This window comes from Oryzias latipes, chromosome 18, assembly GCF_002234675.1.
Source record: "Oryzias latipes chromosome 18, ASM223467v1".
NCBI classification, from domain to species: Eukaryota; Metazoa; Chordata; class Actinopteri; order Beloniformes; family Adrianichthyidae; genus Oryzias; species Oryzias latipes.
This window is the reverse complement of record NC_019876.2, coordinates 18,671,661-18,692,258: the sequence shown is the minus strand read 5'-3', so window position 1 is coordinate 18,692,258 and position 20,598 is coordinate 18,671,661. Positions and strand designations below refer to the sequence as shown.

Genomic DNA, 20,598 nt, shown 5'->3' with positions numbered 1-20,598 from the left:
TCCACCACATCCCAAAGGTGATCTATTGGGTTGAGATGGTGACTGTCGAAGTCATTTAAGTCCAGTGAACCCATTGTCATGTTCAAGAAACCAGTCTGAGATGATTCCAGCTTTATGACAGGATATGTTGTCCTGCTGGAAGGGGCCATCCAAAAATGGTACACTGTGGTCATAAAGATATTGACATGGTCAGCAACAATACTTAGGTTGAGGAGTTGTCATGAGGCTTAATTGGCACTAAGGGGCCCAAAATGTGCCAAGAAAATATCCCCCACACCATCACACCACCAACATCAGCCTAAACCGTTAAAACAAGGCAGGATGGATCCATGCTTTCATGTTGTTGATGCCAAATTCTGACCCTACCATGGTGAGCATGAGTGAATTGTAGCCTAAGTTTCCCGTTCATATCTGACAGGAGTTGCCCCCAGTGTGGTTTTCTGATGCTGTAGCCCGTCTGCCTCTGCAGACCTTTCATTCAGCTGAAACTAGTCTGGTCATTCTCCTCTGACCTCTGGCTTCAACAAGGCATTTTCACCCACAGAACTGCCGCTCACTGGATATTTTTTCTATTCCAGACCGTTCTCTGTAAACCCTAGAGATGGTTGTGTGTGAAAATCCCAGTAGTTCAGCAGTCTCTGACCAGCCTGTCTGGTGCCAACAACCATGCCACGTTCAAAGTCACTTAAATCACCATTTTTGCCCATTCTGATGCTCGGTTTGAACTACATCAGATTGTCTTGACCATGTCTAAACGTCCAAGTGCATTGAGTTGCTGTCATGTGATTGAATGATTAAAACTTTGCGTTAACAAGCAGTTGGATATGTGTGCGCAATAAAGTGGCAAGTTAATGTATTTCTACTTTTTTCTGTCTTATGTATATTTTTAATAATCTTTTAATAATGTGAAAAATCGATTTCAGGTTTTTAAAAAATGACATTTTCCTAGTTCTTTATTTGTTTTGGAATTATACAGTCACGCTTCTTGATTGTTTTGTTCTTTATTTCTCTCTTATCCGCACATTGACACAAATATTATTTACACAAGCACACACGTTTGCGCACTTTATATGAAAAAGCTGTCACCTCTGAGAATCAGGAGCAAAACAATAAAAAATGTATGCTGGAAAGAGAGAAAAAAAGGACACAGCTTCAGGTAAAGCGCTAAATGAAGTAAATATATAATGTGAAACAGTGTGAAGACACTAAAATGGTGTCAGATTGAAAGTTGAGAGTATATCCATCCACTTTTCAAATGCTTTTAACAAAGGTTGATAGGCAGATAGATGGACGGTGTGCTGTAAAGGTGTGCACGCTCATTCATGCGCACACTCCTGTGCACAGCAACTGTGTGGAGGTGAGAAAACAAAAGGCGACCTGCTGCATTTAAAAACTTTCAGGAGGGAGCTATCAGATCACCTCAGGCTCTTATCTCAGCAACACCTCTGTGCTTCGGGTGCGGCAGTTTTAATGTGCCTGAACACGAGGCAGCCCCCATTCTGCTGCAGAGCTCGGCTTTCACAGAAAAGCACAGGGGGGAAGAAGTGGGCGAAAGTATTCACAAATGTGGGGCTTTTTTTCTGCCTATATTTCATCTATTTTCTATGGAATAAAAAAAGTATAACGAGCACTTATCTCTCCTGAAAGCTAGAATCCCAGAAATGATGCCGGACATTAAATACGGCTGAAAGAGCTCCATTTTCTTACACGCAACAAGCATAGGCCCTCTGCAAACTTGGTTCACATGACACGATAAAGTCTATTTTATTTGATTTCCAGGTTTGTTTGTAACATCTGTTTGGTTTAAATGATTGGACAAAGAACTGACATGCAAAACAGATTTTTATCAGAGGTCTATGTGGGATTTTCAATCAGTTGCCACATTGGAGATGTTTTCCTCTGACTGCTTTCAGGTCTTATGGTTGATGATCAATGCTGATTCCCGGATGCGAGAGTCTCTCTTCTCCCTGTTCTGTTTCAGCCTCCGAAGCACTGGGGCATTGCTGAACTCAGATGCCCAGGGACCATCACCTGCTGCTGGGATGCATGTCTTTCCTGGATGGGGATCTGTTTAGGAGATCAACAAATCTTCAGGCACAAATCCAATAACAAAGCAGATTTAATAGCTTTTACAATCACAACATTCATTTGACGTATAATTTCCTGAACCTGTTGTTGCTGGAAGTACTGCAATGTACTGTATTGAGTTGAACTTTTTTTACTGAATAAATACTAATTTTCCACCATAATTTACTAATAAATTCTTTAAAAATCATACAATGTGATTTTCTGGATTTCGTTTTTCAGTTTTGTCTTTCATAGTTGAGGTATACCTATGATGAAAATTACAGGCCTCTCTCATCTTTTTAAGTGAGAGAACTTGCACAATTGGTGGCTGACTAAATAATTTTTTGCCCCACTGTGTGACATACATTTGAAAATGGACCACTTTTTGGTGCACCTTATTGTGTGGAAAAATATGGTACTCCAAATGCACACTTTTTGGTTGGCAAAAATGTTTAAACAGCAGACCATTAGTATTTTGTTCATTCATTGACCCTTTTAGCTAACATAAATGGAGCCAAACTCTTGGCATGAATGGTAACTTGATTAGCCACAAGTTTGGAAATTTATAAGACAATCTCATCAACCAGACCTGCACTTTTAAAATGAAATTATTCTTTCTTCTTAGCAGAGCACATTTATAATTTTGAATTGCAATGTAAATGGATCAAAGACAGTTGGTAAAAAAAGAACAAAACTGTTGACTTTTTTGAATAACTGTTTGACCAGTTATTCATAGTTCAGCATCAAGCACTTTGGGTTACCCCCGGTTATCAAAAGTGCTCTAAATTAAGTTTGATTTGATTTGATAGTTGTAATCACAAAATATTGCTGGAAATAATTGTTTGATTGATTGCTGTTTTCCCAATGGTCCTGTAATCTTCTTTAGCTGTCTGCAAGATTAGTTTTTTCCAACCAAACTGATTCCTACGGAAATTAGAATAATACATTTGATCCGTTGTAAGTGTTTTTTACATCATGAAGCACTATAACTGACAGCCATGTTATTTGTTCCCATATATGTTTTTCCTAGAAAAAATTCATGACATGTCAGTGGATTCATATTTTTGCCAACTAGTGTGGTTGATGCCACTCATCGAAGTTCATGTTTTGGAGTTTTTTGTGTGAATATCTTCTTTTCTTTACTAGTTTCTTTTTGATGTTGACAAAGCTTTGACGCTAAAATTGGATTGTGTGTTGTCATAAAATATGTATAGACTTTTTTTAAATCAAAAAACTAGTCCTGGCATTTTATTATTATTACTTGTGAAGTAGTTGTTTAAAGACCAACTTTGATAAAATCATGTTTTTTGTGTTTTTAACAAGTTCTTGTGCATTTTTGTGATGATGGAGGACGTTTGTCAAGTGCATTAAGCTCAAAATGGCATTTCTTTGTATTTCTTGGGATCATTGGGAATCAGGAGCAGACTAAATATGCTGTTGGAAACAGCTTGTAATGTTGAAGCTAAAATCAGCAAGCCAAAAGGTCCCTGGTTCATTCCAGTATGATGCATCCACTTGCAGACAACTAGATCCATGTACCGGTACGTCTTTGTTTTCCTCGTCTGACCTGGCATCTGGTTCAAAACAGTACGGCTGGATAGCTCTGATATTGCTTTCTTTTTGTTGCACTGATAATGTAATTTTGGGGGTCTGAGGGGTTGTAAGCGAGCTGGAGAGCAAGAAAACAGATGATGAAAAAAGTGATGGGAAGTGAGTGCTTGCCTGTTCTGCACCAAGAGTTCCCCACAACTCAGAGGTGAATTTCTGATGATGAACTATTGCTGTTCTGCATAAAATATGTCCTAGAAAACAACACAGTTTTTTGTTGTTTTTTTTTTTTGTGGTTAAAAACAGCATCATCCTAATAAAAGGCCACTGGAAAATCTTTCAAAATAGATGATTGGAGTTGGACTTTAATACCAGCAATTCAACTGACAAAACTATTTGTAAACTAAAGTAACTCCGCTTCAATTTGATAACTTTAAATTTTAGTTGAGCTAATTACAAACAAACAGAGAAGACAGCACAAAAGTCAGTTTACCCTGTAACGTAGACGATTGCTCCGAATTCCCTGCCATGACCCTTCTCCTCCTTTGGAGGACCAGCAGGAGTTCTGAGTTTTCCACTCTCCGGCTGGTTCCTCTTTTCGAAGAATCTCGACGTTTCATATTGTCCTGGTTAGTGAGTCACCAAATATGGATAAAGATACAGCATGTAAAAGTTTTCAGTTTTATATACAATGAACACGGTATACATTACCAACATTCCTTTCAACTCTAGGATGGCGGATTTTCGGTTTTGACTTTTCTGGTCCTTCAAAATAAAATAACAACATTTAAATTGTTCCAATTTTTTTTTTAAAGAAACACTTGAAGATTCAAGAAGTTAACAAACCTTCCAGCAGGTGTCTTCTTCCTGCAAGATGTTAAATATAATTATCAAGCAGTTTTCCATACTTGTATTTAAACTGACAATGGAGAGTTCTGTTTTTTTACCTGTATTTTCATAACGGGTCTAAGGACAATGCCCTTCTTTATTCTTTCCATCATTTCATCCACTGCCTTTGCCTTCATGTTCAACAAGGGTGTTGAATCTTATATGACAAGGAACATAAATATACTCAGCATTAACAGCAGCACCAACAACTTAAATTTTTTTCCAAGTACAAAATTCAAGATATCTTTGATATGAAACAAGTTTATGACAAGGACATGTTGCAGAATAAATATGCAGTAAATTATAACAAAAGACGATGCAACTTTTATGTAATTTTAAAATTATATAAAACCATATGTGCCTTTCATGAGTATGCATCTGTTCAGTAAAGGTGGTGTAGGAGTGTTAAATAATTATTGCTGAAGTAAAACTTACTGTTTTGTTCAGTTTTGCTAACTCCATCTTTCCTCCTACTCCTCAGAAAATCTTGGAAGCTGGACAGAAAAGTCAAAGAATTGTGTTTCAGCACTGTACTAGCATAGTTTACTTATGAAGTGTTCTTCTAATAACCCTTTAAATTTCCCATTCACATCCTTTGTTAAATGAAAAACTTTGTTTTTTGGACTTACTTAATGGCAGGTGTGGACAGAGGCGGAGGCGGAGGTGGAGGCGGTGGCGGAGGTGGAGGCGGTGGCAAAGGTGGAGGCGGTGGCGCACTGAGTTCTTTTGTCATAGCCCCAAAGCTTTGAGTTTCTTGAATCTGATTCACTGTAAAAACACAAGACATACACCAAGTTTTTCACTTCAATTTATGTAATATGTCAGTGAGACAATTAAAATTAAAATTCATATTCAAATTTAAATTGGATTCAAATTCAATTCCTAATTATATAACTTCTCTCTTTCTTAAACTGAGGCAGAATGTCGTAGAATGGGACAGTTTAAATTCAAATTAAATTATAATTAAATTCACATTCAAATTCACTTTTCTATTCCTCAAATAGAAGTAGAACTTTGTAGACAGGGACAGTTTAAATTCAAAGTCAAATTTAAATTTGATTCTTATTTAAATTCACTATTCTGTTCCAAAAATAGTACTAGAACTTTGTACAATGGGACCATTCAAATTAATATTGATATTCATGTTCAAATTCCAAATCATTTCAAATTCAAATAAATTTCATTTAAATCATTTCTATTTAAATTTAAATTACTCAAACTTCATTTCTTTATTCAAATTTACTATTCCCTTCCTCAAATAGAAGTAGAACTTAGTACAATGGGACAGTTTAAATTAAATTTCAAGTCTATTTTAAATTTCTAATTTCTTTTTTCTATTTAAATCCAAATGTCATTTGTCATTATACATACACAACACAATTTGCTTGGAAATGCTTTGTGTAACTCATTGGCTTGATGAAGATTAAAAATTAAAAGTATAAAAGTTTCAACAAAAAACACAAAAAAATGGGATGGATTGTAAAAATTGATACAAAAAAAATAAATAGAATGGTAGAGAATATGAGATTAACATAGAATTTGTAAACTGGTAAAAATGTATCCATTTGTAGTAAAGTGAAATGTTATAAATGTGCAAAAAAGTAAAGAGAAAAATGGGAAAGGTCTAGTTTCCAAATTAGGGTTTTTTGTTTAAACTTCGAATGGCCTAAAGAAAGAAGCTCCTCCTTGTTCTCCTGAATGCAACAGAGAAAGAAGTCCATTGTTTGCGTAGCAGGGGTCTGAATGCACCACTCTGACAGGTCTGTCTGTTTTGCATGATTCTGTTCCCGTACTAGGAAGTAATGCCGTCCATGAGGATGCTCTCTGTGATGCAGGTGGAAAGGTTTTTAGCACTTGAAAGGAAAGTCTAAACTCCCTGAAGCATCTCGAAGTTGGGATATTGTCACCAAAGTGTTATTGTGGCAGGACCAAGTTAAATTCTGTGTGATGTGAACAGATAAATACCAGAAACTGTCCATTCTCTCCACAGCAGTCCCATTGACAGTAATTGGTTGGTATGATCACTTCTGATTTGTACAAAATTCCACCATTAATGCCTTGGTTTTGTTGATGTTAAGGAGAGGGTTGATCAGTTGGAACCAACTTTCTGGGTTTGTGATTGATGTCTTGTTGGTAGGGGATCTTATTGTTGCTGGAGATCACGCCCACCTCAACAATATCATCAGCAAATGTATTGATTTTGGTGGAGTTGGAAGGTGCCACACAATCAAAAGTGTAGTGAGTTCAGTAGGAGACTCAGACCACAACTTTTGATCTGGATCTAAAGCAAAAATTGTGTAATGCAAAGGGTTTTAGCAGGGACCTTGCATATACAGACAAGTATTTTTAACATGCATAATATTGATTATATGCATGTTTCATAACAATATTATATGCATTAATGCAGGCTTTAAAATGTAAAGCTAGGATGTACAGCACCAGTATAGTAATTTTTGAATTTTTACTTGGTTTAGTTTGCTCTCACATTGCATTTTTTAGAGTTGGCAGAACTACCTATGCGATGTTATGCAGTTACATTGTGCTAATCTTCGAAGGGAAACACAGTCAGATTACCAAAAATGGGAACCCGGATTTGAGACTTGGACTTAAACTGCACTTTAGCGCAAGATTCAGACACTTGAGAGTTGACTTGAAAGTTGACCATAAGGACTAGAAACTTGAGGTTTGGGTCTTGTGAACAATATACATTTGCTTGGGATTCTTTTTTTTATTAGCTCCAGGATAACACTGTAAAGTCTAAAGCTAAAAGTTTTCCTTTTAAATACTTTTGCATGTGGAATGCAGAAAACACCAACTGGCGTTTATTGAAGATTTGTGCCAATAAAAAAGGCAGTTTTGCAACTTGAGACTTAACTTGAATTTGTCAACGACTAGAGACTTGACTTGAACTTAAATGCAAAGACTTGCAAAAACAGACTTATGAGTATCACTATCATCTAACAATAAAGAAGAATTTTCTACAACAGAGTAAAAAATAGGTTGAAAGAAAGAAAATCAGCTTTATATTTACAAGCAGGCAGCTGAGAAGAGAAGCCTCATCCTTGACGAAAGGGTTTGGCTGAGTAGGAATTCCGTTACAACTCTAAAATACTATATAGTGTGGGACTATCTTGTGCACTGGATTTTAAAAACAACTTTGACACATGCACACAACTTTTTTTAGAAAATATGACATCAGCCATTTCCTGATCTAAAAACCTTATAAACATGAATATTTTATGAAAACTATTATAGGAGATACTGTATTCTGATGATAAAAACTTGGATGATTTATAAAAAAAATGTAAAAACGTTTATAAAAGGATTGCATTGTGCTTTATATTCACCAATTTTGTGAGCATCGATGCACACTAGTTTTTCACAGAGACTTCTGGGAAATTTCCAGGGCACTGGATTTTAAAATTGTAGATGTAGACATCCTGACAAGATGACAAATGCCTTACATAATGCACTAATTAGTGAGTAGTGAAGGAATTTGGACACAACCTTTAATTATCTTTTTTACGTTTCAGTTTCTGGGTTTAAACACAGGTGAGGTTTCCATATTTTAAATATACAACAAACAAGTTTTTCTTGTTAGATTTAACCCTTGTGTGGTGTTCGGGTCTGTGGGACCCGTTTTCATTTTTTATCAAAAGAAAAATGATACAATTAATTAATTTTTTAAACTCAGACTCACTGGCCTTGGCTCATTTTCTGTGAAGAACATATATCAGAATACATTTTCAATAACCACACACTGTATACCCCCCCAACACATTTCTATTACATATAAGATGTTCGGGTCCACTGGACCCAGGGCTAATAGAAGTGTGGAAATTGATGTTTTATGTACCTACACTCTGTCCTCCACCTGTGTGGGCCTGCTGTGTGTGTGTGTGGGTGTGTGTGTGTGTGTGTGTGTGTGTGTGTGTGTGTGTGTGCGTGTGTGTGTGTGTGTGTGTGTGTGTGTGTGTGTGTGTGTGTGTGTAACCAGTGAGAAAGAGAGAGAGAGAGTGGCAGAGACAGAAAGATTCACTGTAAATGTGAGTTCTGTTTCTGCACCTGCGGTTCCCGCACATGGTTGCAAAATTGTTAGAATAATTCAAGCATCAACTCTGTTTGCTCTCGTTCTCCCGCACATTTGACCATTTGACTTTCTTGCGGGAATCTTTCATGTCTCACTCTTTATCTGCTACAAATTGGAGGCGGGACACTATAAATATAGCTTTGCCAGTGTGGTTTCTTATCACAACTGATCAAAATGGCCAAAAGACTTTCTGCGCAGAGGGCCCTGGAATTGATTTTCCTGAATTGTCTTTTTTGATGATGATGTAGAGGGAGACGATTCAGAATTTTCAGAATTAGAGGATCACATTTCTGAAAATTCAGAGTCTGACAGTGACTCTGAAGAAGTTGATTAGATTGGGGCGGCCGTGGTGCAGCGGTAGGGCGGTCAACCCATGATCGTAAGATTCCAGGTTCAATTCCCGCCTTGCACGCCCATGAGTCGAAGTGTCTTTGGGCAAGACACTGAACCCCACCTTGCCTCTGGTGGTAGGCGGGCGCCTGTGTTTGGCAGCGGAGCCGCCACCAGTGTGTGAATGTGTGAGTGACTGTACAGCGCTTTGTCCTTGTAGGAAGAAAGGCGCTATATAAGTATACGCCATTTACTATTTATATTGAGCATCAGCCAGATCCAAAACGAAGCCATCAGCACCCAGCCACAGGACCAGGCCGTCAGCAGCCAGGACCATGTGTTGTATAGGCTAGTGGCTAGAAGGCCATGTGTTCAATGGGGCTGATGTGTTGTCTTGACTAATAGGTTTACTCTATGTGTTCAGCTTGTGTTGTGCACCTGAATGGGTTCAGTTTCTGTGTTCAAATAAATAAAAGTCAGTAGTTTTGAAAACCCCTGCTTCACTTGAAAATTTGTTTCCACTCATATCTTGATTTTAATTGATTTTCTTTATCACGTTTTGAATAATGAGTTGTGAATGTGATCTAACAAAGGTAAAGGGCAAATATTAACCAAATATACTGCTTGTAATAGGATGAGGTAAACATCTGTCAAGTATTTTAACATCAAAGTGTTTGATTGTGAGGCATTAAAAACCACAACATGCAACGGGTCCACCAGACCCACGAACACTGGCTGAGTAACAACAATATGAACACCACACAAGGGTTAAGCATCCTGGTGAGATTCAGTCATTAGCGACTGCTTTTCAGCCACATTCTTCAGATAACCTTTTAAAGTATTTATGTCATTTGTTCCTACCTTCTGTTTGCAGCTGTGCTACACATTTGTTCGCTTCAAACAGTTGAGTTTCCAGAGTTTTCTTCTCCCTTTCACTCATCTCCAGCTTATTTCTCAGCTCAGAGAGGATCCTGCTCTCCTCCATAGCATCCATCCTTTCTTTACCCTGACAAAAAATAGGAACTGAGGCAGGATGAAGAAGATTGACAGATCAGAAATGATGCCGTGTCTTACACACCTGGCTTTGATAGTAGCGATGTATATCAGACATAGTTGTGTTGATGTGGGAAATCTGCTCCAGTGCTTCCTGCAGTTGAAGCTGAATGCCACTGTCTTTGCCATCCATCTCCACCATGTTTTGCCCATGGTACTCTGTCTTCTCCACCAACATCTAATGAAACAACACAAACCAAATCCCTCTAGCATTTATCAACAGATTTTTTTTTCTCTTTCAAATGAAACAGATAAGACGTAGGCATGATGGAACACTACTGGACACGAAAACTAAGCTGACTGGATTGCAGGTTGTAGATTTTCTCACACCATGAGGTTGTCATGATTTACATCTAATGTTTTCAACTTTGAACAATCACTTGGAGGTGTTGCTTAATCACCTATATTTCTGGCAAACACCAACACTGCAAACAAGAGAACTCTCTGTGAGACAAACCATTGTTGTTTTAATTTTGTGATTAAAGGAAAACGTCAAGATTTGATTTACTGGGAAATTGGGAGATTTTTGTACATGTAGGATGTCAGATAAATAAACACAATTGGAATAATTGATTGGTCTCTACCAGATTTTAAATAATGAAGTCCCACTTTGATCATCTTGGAGCTATTCGAAACTGTTTCCAGTGATATTTTAATTAACATGATTGCGTTTTTTAGTAAAAAAAAAAAAATTAAATACCTGTGTCTATAGAGATTCTGCAGAGCGGCAGTAGTTCATTAAAAATTTGCCTCTGAGATGTGTGATAGACTGTCGGCACGGAGTAAGCCTGCCTTCTCTTCTCATCTTCCATCTGTTTACACACTTTCCCTGTAGCTTACAGCGCCTTACAACCCATCCTAATACTACCAGTGCAATAGAAATGGCTGGCAATATTGGAGCTTCCCAGACGTCCAGTCTTGAGCAAGAAGCCACCTCAGAAAAGGAAAACAAAGACGTAAATATTTATCCGCAACTGGATGCAAAAGAATAGAGTGGAGCAGGGAGTTTGTAGTCTGCGGATTGTAGCTTCCATGTGACAAATACAAGCTTTTTCTAAAGGTATTTTTCATCTGCTCCTGATTCACCAAGATTTGAATAAAGAAATACTCAAAAATGCAACTTTGATCTTAATTTTCTTTGTATATGTCTTCAAACATAAGAAAAATGCCACCAGTCCATGTTAAAAACACAATTTTTATTGTAGTGGGTCTTTAAAAAGTTTGTGAAATTTTGCATGGGTTGGTATTGATTATTAGCGTCAAATTTTTTTTTTGAGCAAGGTTTTTGCTGACTCTTTTGTCTTTTTTAAGCTTTTTATTCTTATGTCTTTTGTTATAAGTTTTGAATTATCTTTTCAAAAGTTCTGCTCAGCAAACCAAGCTTTTTGATATGGTAACATGTTCTCTCTGATGATCAGTCAGTGAAATTCAGAACTTTCAATGCACAAATGCATTCAGCATCCAAGATCCAAGATCATATGCATCATAAAAGATTAACAACTTCTAAAGAATTTCAATCTTGTTAGATGGTCTGGATAATTTTCCACCATTTGATTATTTAATTGTTTAATTTTTATTAAATATTCAAAATTCAATTTTGGGTCTTTTTAAAAAAAAATATTTTACTGATGAAGTAGTCAAGTTTAATACTCAAATTTACTTTTCAAGCTGTTATTTTTGGAATGGTTCTATTGTAGTATCCCTTTTTTTGTGTAGGTGTGCTACATTTTTTGTTTGCCTTTTGTGTTATATTGGTTGGCAAAAACATGAACCTGCATTAACAATGTCCTCAAAGTCTCTCAAACAATAATTTGATTTAACATATTAGAGAGGCATATTAGATACATACATAACCACAGCAAAAACCTACGTATGACTGTATGTTACGGCCATGGCCGTATTTTGTTTTGGTCTTTCTTTTTATTCTGTGTTTTGTGTGTTGTATTTCTGTATCAGAGTGGGACTTAGTTGTTTTTGCGGATCATTGTGTGTTTGCCTGTCTGATTATTTTCAGGTGTGGTGCTAGAAAGGGCGTGGCTTCCATTTGACCCTAACTGATGGAGGCAGCCCTTAAAAGCACCATGTGGACCTCCAGCCTGTGAGAAAGGAGGTTTGTAGCGACCTGTCACTGATTTGTCATTGAGTTCCCTTTTCTTTCATTCACAGGTAAGATTTCAGACTTCAGTTAGGTGGGGTTTTGTTTGCTGTTTTGGCCTTGGTTCACCCTGAAGCCTTTTTGCTTTACCTTTTTAAGTTATTGTTGTTTGGTATTTATAAATTTGTAATTAAATTTGTTCTATTTAATATGGAGATAAGCTTTTGGTGTTTTGTAATTAAGTTTAAGTCAGGGCAAGACACTTTACTTTTATGTTATGCTCCTCTAGGTACTCCTAGAAACAAAAAGGAGCGTTACACTGTTTAAGAAATTGCTGTTACTGTTTTATGTTGTTGATGTAAGTGTTGCAGAAATGTTATAAACAAAATAGAAAATGGTTTTAATTTAAAAAAAACTTTTTTTACTACCAATTTTAAACAGCAGAATGTATTTGTGGGTGATTTGTTGCCAGCTGTTTGTTCATACTGCAGGAACGTGACCTATTTGGTCCAAAGTGGATGAATATACAGTCTTATGGTCAGACGTGTGAAAATCTTTTAGAAGCAAACTCGTGATGGGAAAACAGGAAGTGCGAGAGAAAATGGTTTTCACTTCTGTGATTTTATTACGAGGACAAACCGATTTTGCTGATGTCTGGACCAGCACCATGCATCAACAGGGTTCATGCTGCAAATTACACCTCTGTGATCTCTGGACCCCCCTTAGCTGAAGAGTAATTTCACAAAGCAATTAGCACAGTTGATTCACACTGTCACACACGCACACACAGATCAGCCGCACACAGCAGCAAAAAAGAGACAAAACCACACAGAAAAGGCTCCAAATTGTTTCCTGTTGGAGGATCTGCATCATTATACCACGAAGCATCACAGAAAAGAGGTGTGAATGGTTGTTGTTTTCAAAACACACCAAAACAGACAAATAGTGGTGCACACAAGAGGCATTCAGCACAGGGGGGGGTCTTTTACCATGAATTGAGAGTAAAGGGGCTGAATTGTGTGCAGAGTTGGGGGTCCTTTTCACAGGTAAGGACCCCTGCGAGGCTGCTCATTGTGTGCCTGTCCGGTAAATGGAGAACACTGCGCACAAAGGCGACAATTGCTATATGCTGAACAAAACATAAAGGTGTCAGGCAAAGACAGGTTGTGCTTAAAGACCACTATTCTCCGGCAGCAGAAATGATGAGCACTAATTATGGTGAAGGGAGGGGCTAAACGGGAAGGGAAGGGAAGGGAAGAGAGATGTTTTGAAAAGGAAAGCCCTTCATTAAAGGAGCAGCTGGGACAGCAGCAACTATGCTGCTTCTGTGTGTGAGTGTGTTTGGGTATAAGGATTCTGGAGTGAATTGGTACTTTTCCTGTTTGTATACAAGTGTGTGTTTGTGCTTTTGTCCTGAGTTTGAATGCTTGGCCTCATTGAGGGAGCCGAAGTCTGACCGTCAGTGTGAAAATTAAAAAGAGAATGGAAACCTGGGCTGCTGTTCTCCTGTCTCTGCTGCTGGTGTGAGTCTTTGTGTGTTTGTGTGGGTGTATGTGTTGTGTTTTCGTTTGCTCAACGAGACGTCCTGAAGGTCAGTACTAACACTCCTCAGTTGGTGTCTTCCCATTGCACAAACTGTCACTCTCAGCATCTATAGGTGTGAATATGTGACAAAATTACTTTTATGGTGCTAAAAAAAAATACACACACACCTGATGGGCAACGACTTCAGCCTGTTGCCGGAGGTCCTGCTCCAGCTCCAGTTTCTGAGACATTTCAGTGAACTCCTCAGTGACCATCTGGGAAACTGGGAATACAGATTATATTGAGAATGAAAAACCTTTTCTGTTTCTCTGTTGACTTTTACCACAACAAATTAGGCAAAACTGAATCTTAAAGATATTTTTTTCTTGTTAAAGAAAGGACTTTAACACGGAAGGTCTTGTTAAAGTCCCACTCTGAATATCTTTTGATATATTTTAAAAGTGTTCCCAGTGGTCTTTTTATTATGATTATGCTGTTTTTCAGCCAAAATTAAAAGAAGAAAACTGTTTTTTTTGTAGGACATAGTTTCTGCAGAGCGGCAGGAATTCATTGTCTCCGAGTTGTGGACGGGACTGTTGGCATAGATTAAGCCTCTTCCCATCATCCATCTATTCACACCATCAAACACGTTTTTTCATCTGCTCCTGAAATACTCAGAAATGCAATTTCAAACGTACATTTTTCTATGCTTGTCCTCCATCATCATAAAAAAACACAAAAACATTTTAAAAACAGCAGACATCTGAGTGGGTCTTTAAAACAAATGAAAAAAGTAATACATAGATGTATGCTATAGTGAGGTATCTTAAGAAAAACAGCGTCAAAGAATAAACTTTTATTTACCTCGTTTGATCTTATTTATGGTCTTGTTTTGTTTGTTAATCTTCCTCAAAAGGGCCTCCTTCTCTGCAATCTCCAAAGCAAGCTGAGGGCAAAAGGAATCATATGTGATCTATGCTGCAAAAGCACATATCTTCTGCAGATGACCCCCCCCACACACACACACACACACACACACCACCCACACACACATTCTGACATATTGCTTTACAATGTCACTTCAGCACACCTGAGCAGCACTCCAAAATTGTACTTTTATCATTTGATCTGTTAAAGCCCTGATCCTTTGGTGAGTGTACAGAATGTGCAGTAATGCTCATTCATGCAAACAAGACCCAGCACATGTGTGTGGTGTCAATACCTGCTCTCTGAGGTGGTTCTGCTCTGTGGTCAAGTCCTCAACTTGCTGCTCGAGTTGCAGTTTCTCAGCCAGCAGTCCATCCACTGATGCCTGTAACGCTGACGCACACAGATCCAGAGGTTCACCCCGTGTCACTGAAGTTATCTGACCATTGCATCATTGTTTTTCTTGATTTCTAAATGCATCTATTACTTCATTAAATGATTTTTTTGCCTGGTTTTAGTTTTCTGTGTAAGTAATTACTGCAGCTTCATATAAGAATGAAAAATCTTTGCAAACCAGGGCATTTGATGTTTTCAAAGAGAGATTTTAAGCAGTTTTGGGGTGTAAGTTTAGTTGAAACAGATTGCCGCTTCAAAAGTCACATTATTTTTATCCCTTTATTGGGAAACAGCATTCATTCAACAGTTGTGTGACATTCTGAGCTGTGCCATTTATTTAATAGAAATGTAATGTTCTGCTGAATCATATCAGTGAGGAGGTCGTAGTAATATATGTTAAGGCAGACATGTTTCTCTTTTTTTTCTCATGTATTTGACAATAGTTAGAAAAACACAGGAACAATTCAGCTCATTTCGAGTTGGAGTTATCTGTTTAATGGGAATAACACTACAAATACTCAGTTTTATTCAACTAATGTTAGTTTCTGCTGCAACACTTGTACTCATAAAACAACTTTTTGACATGACTGAATTGCTTTTTGACATCTGCAGCTTAGAAGAAGATCAAATATGTTTCATTTTGATTCGTTATTGAAGGAAATTCCTGTTGTGAGAGGCTAACCTGTGATTTTGGCTTGACTCTCCAGCAGCAGATTCTCTTCATTGTTGTCCTCATGTCCGAGATCAACCACATCGCCACAAATTAAGTGATCATCTGCATCAAGACTCAGATCAAACAGGTTTTCTGGCAGCTCACTGATCAATGGCATCATGCTCCTCCTTTTCAAGACTTTGTTCTCATTGCTTACCTGTAGGCACACAGGAGATGATGTTTAAAACGGAAAGAAAATTAAAAAGAAAAGGAACTGAATGACTTACTTTGACAGCTAGTGACTCTGCATTCTCCCTGCAGCAGCGCTCAGTCTGGAACTGGATCTCCAGCACATTAATCTCCTTCAGAAGTTGGTTGGAAACTGTGTGTGACATTGTTTGAACATACAAATGGGACAGTGTATTCATTAAGCATTAGACATATATTATAGTTGTTGTGAACCTGAAACAAAAAAAATGTTAACTATTCTAAAAACATCATGTCATTGAAGATATTCTGCAAACTTGGAACTCAGATTCTGTTTCTTTTTTCTTTACATGAAAGATGGCTGAAAATTGATTGAACAGTTCACAGCCAAACACAGTGTTTTTTGGTTGCTCTGGTTTTTATTGTTTGACTATTTTGTTTGTTTTTTTTGGCTCTGAAAGTGGTGTGTTTTCTCTATTTTTAACATGTCGTGAAGCTTTTCTCTTGTCTGTGGGCTTTTTGCTGTACTTATAATGCTTTCCTTTTAGCTTTCACTGTGCTTTGTACCACAAGTATCAGCATAAGTACAGACAAAAGTGTAAAAATCATGATTGAGGGAAATTAATTCTCACCTTCTTCCAGCTCAGACAGCTTCTGATAGGCCACATTCCTCTGCTTTTCCAAGATCTTACACTAACAATCAAAGCAGTGAAAAAATATTCACCATAAAAACAAACAAATGCAGTTAATTTTTTGTCATATTTTTTATTAAAAACAGGCATATGATGCATTTCTATGAATATTCCGATTCAGCTGTTCAGTCAAAGTTCTCCTTATTTGGGAAAACAAAACAGGGGAAGTACAGTTTGATCACAGATGATCACTGCTAACACATGCTAAAGCAGTACCTCAATATCTCCCCCATCGTCAGAGGACAAGTCAGTCTCTCCATCGGAACTTGTAGGGGAGAGCAAATCATTTCCATCTGCAGGGAAACAAGGCAGATGGCAGCATGAGAAGAGGAAGTCCATGTTGGTTTTTAGCTAAAGAAATGAAGGAAGTGAAATTCCCAAGAGGATCTGTTCTGGGTTTCCTTGGCAACTGACTCACAAGTGTCTGGCCACAGGAGAAACATCTGCAAAAGCTTCTGCTAATCCTGAAACTACCATTGTCTTTCATGTCTACTGACAAAGAAAAGAATGTAAAATGAAACTAGAATATAAAAAAAAAAGATTATTTTGGTAGATCACATCATCTTTATTCTCATCAGACTCTTATGGCAAGAAAATTAGTGGTACTTAGACATTTTCAAGATACTTTTCTGATAGTTTCATTTGAGTTTGTACTACTGTCTCTTTTCAAAACTAAACATGATACTTCAACAGAAATTGAAAAAGATAAATTACCACACAGTAAAAAATACTCAAGTCTAAATAATGTGGCATCGGAAAACCCTTTCAATGCTAACAGTCTAAAAATGTACTCCTCAAATTGTGCTAAACAAATGAAAAACCCTTCCCCTTGCATTTACAAACCAAGCAAAACTTTGATGAACCTCTAATGAATATTTATAAAAAGAAAAATCTCAGTAAAATCTCTCTCTTGAAAATCTCCAGTTTTCTTTAACCAAATGAAGCATCTGATGTCATGATCAAAGCCTTACCAGCATCTGTGTTATTCTCATCCTGCACCCACATCATCCTGCTCTGAAAGTCCTTAAATATCAAGATGTTCACTGAAAAAAAATTCACATTCCTGCTTAAATAGAGCTTTCTCTCAGAGCAACTGACAGCTGATAAAGAAAAAGGAAAGTGCGAGTTTCAGCTTGAACCTTCCACCTGTTAAGTAACAAAATAAGGAACTTGTTCCCTCATTGTGCAAAAAGAAATGACTCATTCCTCACAAGAACATTTTAAAAGGACTGGTTTGAAAACTTTCCTTTGTGCATTTCCTCAAAGACAAATTCCAATAAAAAATGTGTTTGGGGTGTTTTTTACATGTTTTTGTGGCATTTTTCTGATGGTGGAGGATATATATATATAAAGACAATTAAGCTTAAAAATTGTTTTTCGGAGTATTTATTTATTTAAATTGTTGTGAATCAGTAGCAGACAAAAAAGTGCTGTTGGTAAAAGCTTGTAGCAGTGACGTAGAAGCTACAAGCTTTACAAGTTTTCTGCTGCTCCATTCTCCTTTTGTAGACAAATAGATCCATGTAGATCCTTATTTTCCTCATCCAGGCTGGCATCTGGCTCAAAACTGTGTGACTGGATAGCTCCAAAATTGCTCGCTATTTATGTTGCACTACTAAGGTTAGGTTGGGGTTGTGAGGGCTGTAAGCTAGCGGGAGAGAGTGTAAACTGGTGGATGATAGGAACTTGGGGTGGGCTTAATGCACCGCGACAGTTCTGCCCACAACTCAGAGGGGAACTTCTAATGAACTCCTGCCACTCTACATAAACTATGGCGTATAAAATTAGACAGGTTTTTTGATTTTGGCATAAAATCATGCACAATCATAATTAAAAGACGACTGGGAACGCTTTTTCAATAGATCCATTGATGATCGCGGTGGGATCACAAACATTAAGATGCAGACTTTACCACCCCTTCCCCCTTCATGATGCAGTCTCTCAGGGAAGGCGCTGTCTCTCTGCTGTAAGGTCAGCGTCACTCAAGCAGCCGTGGAACAGCAAAAGACTGCTTACGCTCCTCTATTAGCATCTGTGCTAAAGTTCACGACCTATAAAACATCAGCCACTTGCCACAGGAACCATATTTCAGGTGACAATTCCGTAGATGACGAAGATAGGAGGCAGCGATGATGCTGATGACACACACTTCTCTAGTGTTAATATTTTAAGAGCTTCAAATTCCTGATCCTTTATGGCTGTTTTATTTATTTATCTGCCTTCCAGAAGCAGATTTTCAGTAGTAGAGAGTGAAGTAGTACCCACGTTATTCTTTGTCTTTGATTTCCCTTTGGCAGCATTCCAGATGGTTGGGTTGAATGATTTATTAGCAAAGATTTTACTGTTGTCAGTTTATACTTTTTAATATTTTGCTTAAATATAACTAAAAATGTGAACACTTAAAACAGAATCATCATTCGATCAAAAGAATTGGATGCATTTTGTTAAAATGGAAAGGAAACAGTGATTGGTTCGGGTTGGTCTCAGCCAACATTTCAATGGTAACCTCTCTCACCAATCAGGAGTGAGCTTGTTGGAAGTCCACACCCCTTCCACTTTAAAGCGGGTTCAGGAGAATCTGTCAATCAAACTTTTTGAATGTTGAGACCACATACTTTTATTGAGGCATACGATTGGTCAGTTTATAACTTAAATAACTTGCACTACAGAAAACATATCATGAAAAAAGTATACGTGATTTTTATGTACAATAATTATGTTGGCAGGAGTGGTTATTATGAAAATTATTCTGACTGAGTAATAGCTGTTTATTTCTCAAAAGAAGTCTATGGAATATGGGATTCTTGGAGCCAGCAGGTACTTCCTGATGAAAAATAGGGGAGGAGTCACTCAGTTGGGTTCTCACATACATACTGTCAGCGGCTGTGACTGGGGGGGACTGGGGGTGATTTGAAAAGAAAACACAAGAGCCAATGAACTAAAACTAGCAAACAAAAGCAAAGGGTACAATCCTTAAACTATTTAAGGAAGGTGGACCAAACATCTAACTGTAGAATTACAGATGATTCTTCAAAATGGTGTAACAAAACAGTGATACCAAGCAAAACCACCATTAAATATTTGCAAAGAAGAGGATGAAGATTTTTTTTAAATTCCCTCTCAATGTCCAGACTTATACCCTGCCTTTGCCCAACAATTGATGGAATAGTCACCAAACCTGTGACCCCAAAAGGATTGACGCAGGTTAGGAAAATGGATTAATAAATGAATGGAATGATGTGGAGGGACCAAAAAGTGCCTTTTATAAACTATGACTCTGTCATAGTTTAATAATCAACATTAAAAGCCTGCACTGAGTCCTTTTTGTCTTTTGTTTACTTTTTCTTATGGCCTAATATATTTTTCCAAGTGAGGTAGAAAGAGGCAAATTATTATTATTTTTTTTAAGTCTTTGTGCCAGTAGATGTGACACGAGTAAAAGAAGCTCTAACAAAACAAATCATTTGACCACAGTCTTCACATTTTACTTCATCAGTTTAACATTTGTGTCACAGATAATGCAATTATCGTTGAGAAAACAAGGTCAAATGATTGCCTCAGGAGAGTGGTATTATCCACAGATAAAGGCGATCTAAAATAATCACGAGGCCACATTCAGATTTCAATCATCTCCATTGTACATGTGGACTTCCTGCACAGCTTAAGAATAATAAAGAGCAGCTGAGATTCAGGACAGCTGTGAGTTACAGAGTCTTTTCTCCTCATGTGTGCTGCTCTCTTTACTGGATTGGCCTGAGTGCTAAAACCTCCCACCGCCCACCGTTTTGTCTCCTCCTAATTATTCTTCATCATCATCATCATGACTAGAAATGTAAATCTGGACTAAGGTTTTTTATTTTTTCTGAGGTTATTTTTATTTAATAGGTGGTATGTCAGAAGCACTAAAGACAAAATTATCAATATTCAGCAAATTATTGGGACTGTTTAATTCAATAATTTAAATTTTGACAATCATGGTGAAATAAATGAAGAAAAACATGTAAAAGTGGAACAAATCTGATCAGAAAAAAATGTTAATAGGTTTGTGTTGTCCAATATGCAGTTATTAATTTATTGTATAACTGCTTTTTTATGTAAATACGTATGTGTATAATTATGGTACTTGTGC

The 20,598-nt window shown here is 37.4% G+C and overlaps 1 protein-coding gene across 2 annotated transcripts; it reads right to left on the bottom strand.

The window, feature by feature from the left end:
• Window positions 1–985: 985 nt before the first annotated feature.
• LOC101173416 (shootin-1) lies at window positions 986–17,631 on the bottom strand. 2 transcript variants are annotated; one of them, XM_023948843.1, is made up of 17 exons: window positions 17,441–17,626; window positions 16,686–16,762; window positions 16,410–16,470; window positions 15,858–15,952; window positions 15,601–15,787; window positions 14,818–14,915; window positions 14,460–14,541; window positions 13,784–13,878; window positions 10,002–10,154; window positions 9,785–9,929; window positions 5,133–5,271; window positions 4,939–4,997; window positions 4,563–4,660; window positions 4,462–4,482; window positions 4,327–4,380; window positions 4,109–4,241; window positions 986–2,067 (listed from the first exon to the last, which is right to left on the bottom strand). In XM_023948843.1, the coding sequence occupies exons 1-17, from the start codon at window positions 17,475–17,477 to the stop codon at window positions 1,910–1,912; spliced, it is 1,692 nt and encodes a 563-aa protein (XP_023804611.1). In that variant the 5' UTR covers window positions 17,478–17,626; the 3' UTR covers window positions 986–1,909. The 2 variants fall into 2 exon arrangements, with proteins under 2 accessions (XP_023804611.1, XP_023804610.1); XM_023948842.1 differs by lacking the exon at window positions 986–2,067 and adding an exon at window positions 3,218–3,869 and having other exon boundaries at window positions 17,441–17,631.
• Window positions 17,632–20,598: the final 2,967 nt, after the last annotated feature.

Bases quoted from the DNA above. Each gene is read 5' to 3' on its own strand.
- LOC101173416 (XM_023948842.1), bottom strand. From the start codon at position 17,477: ATGATGTGGGTGCAGGATGAGAATAACACAGATGCTG. The intron at 16,471-16,685 runs GTACTGCTTTAG...TTTGATTGTTAG, and splicing joins ACGATGGGGGAGATATTGAG to TGTAAGATCTTGGAAAAGCA. The intron at 14,542-14,817 runs GTATTGACACCA...TTTTGCCCTCAG, and splicing joins AGAACCACCTCAGAGAGCAG to CTTGCTTTGGAGATTGCAGA.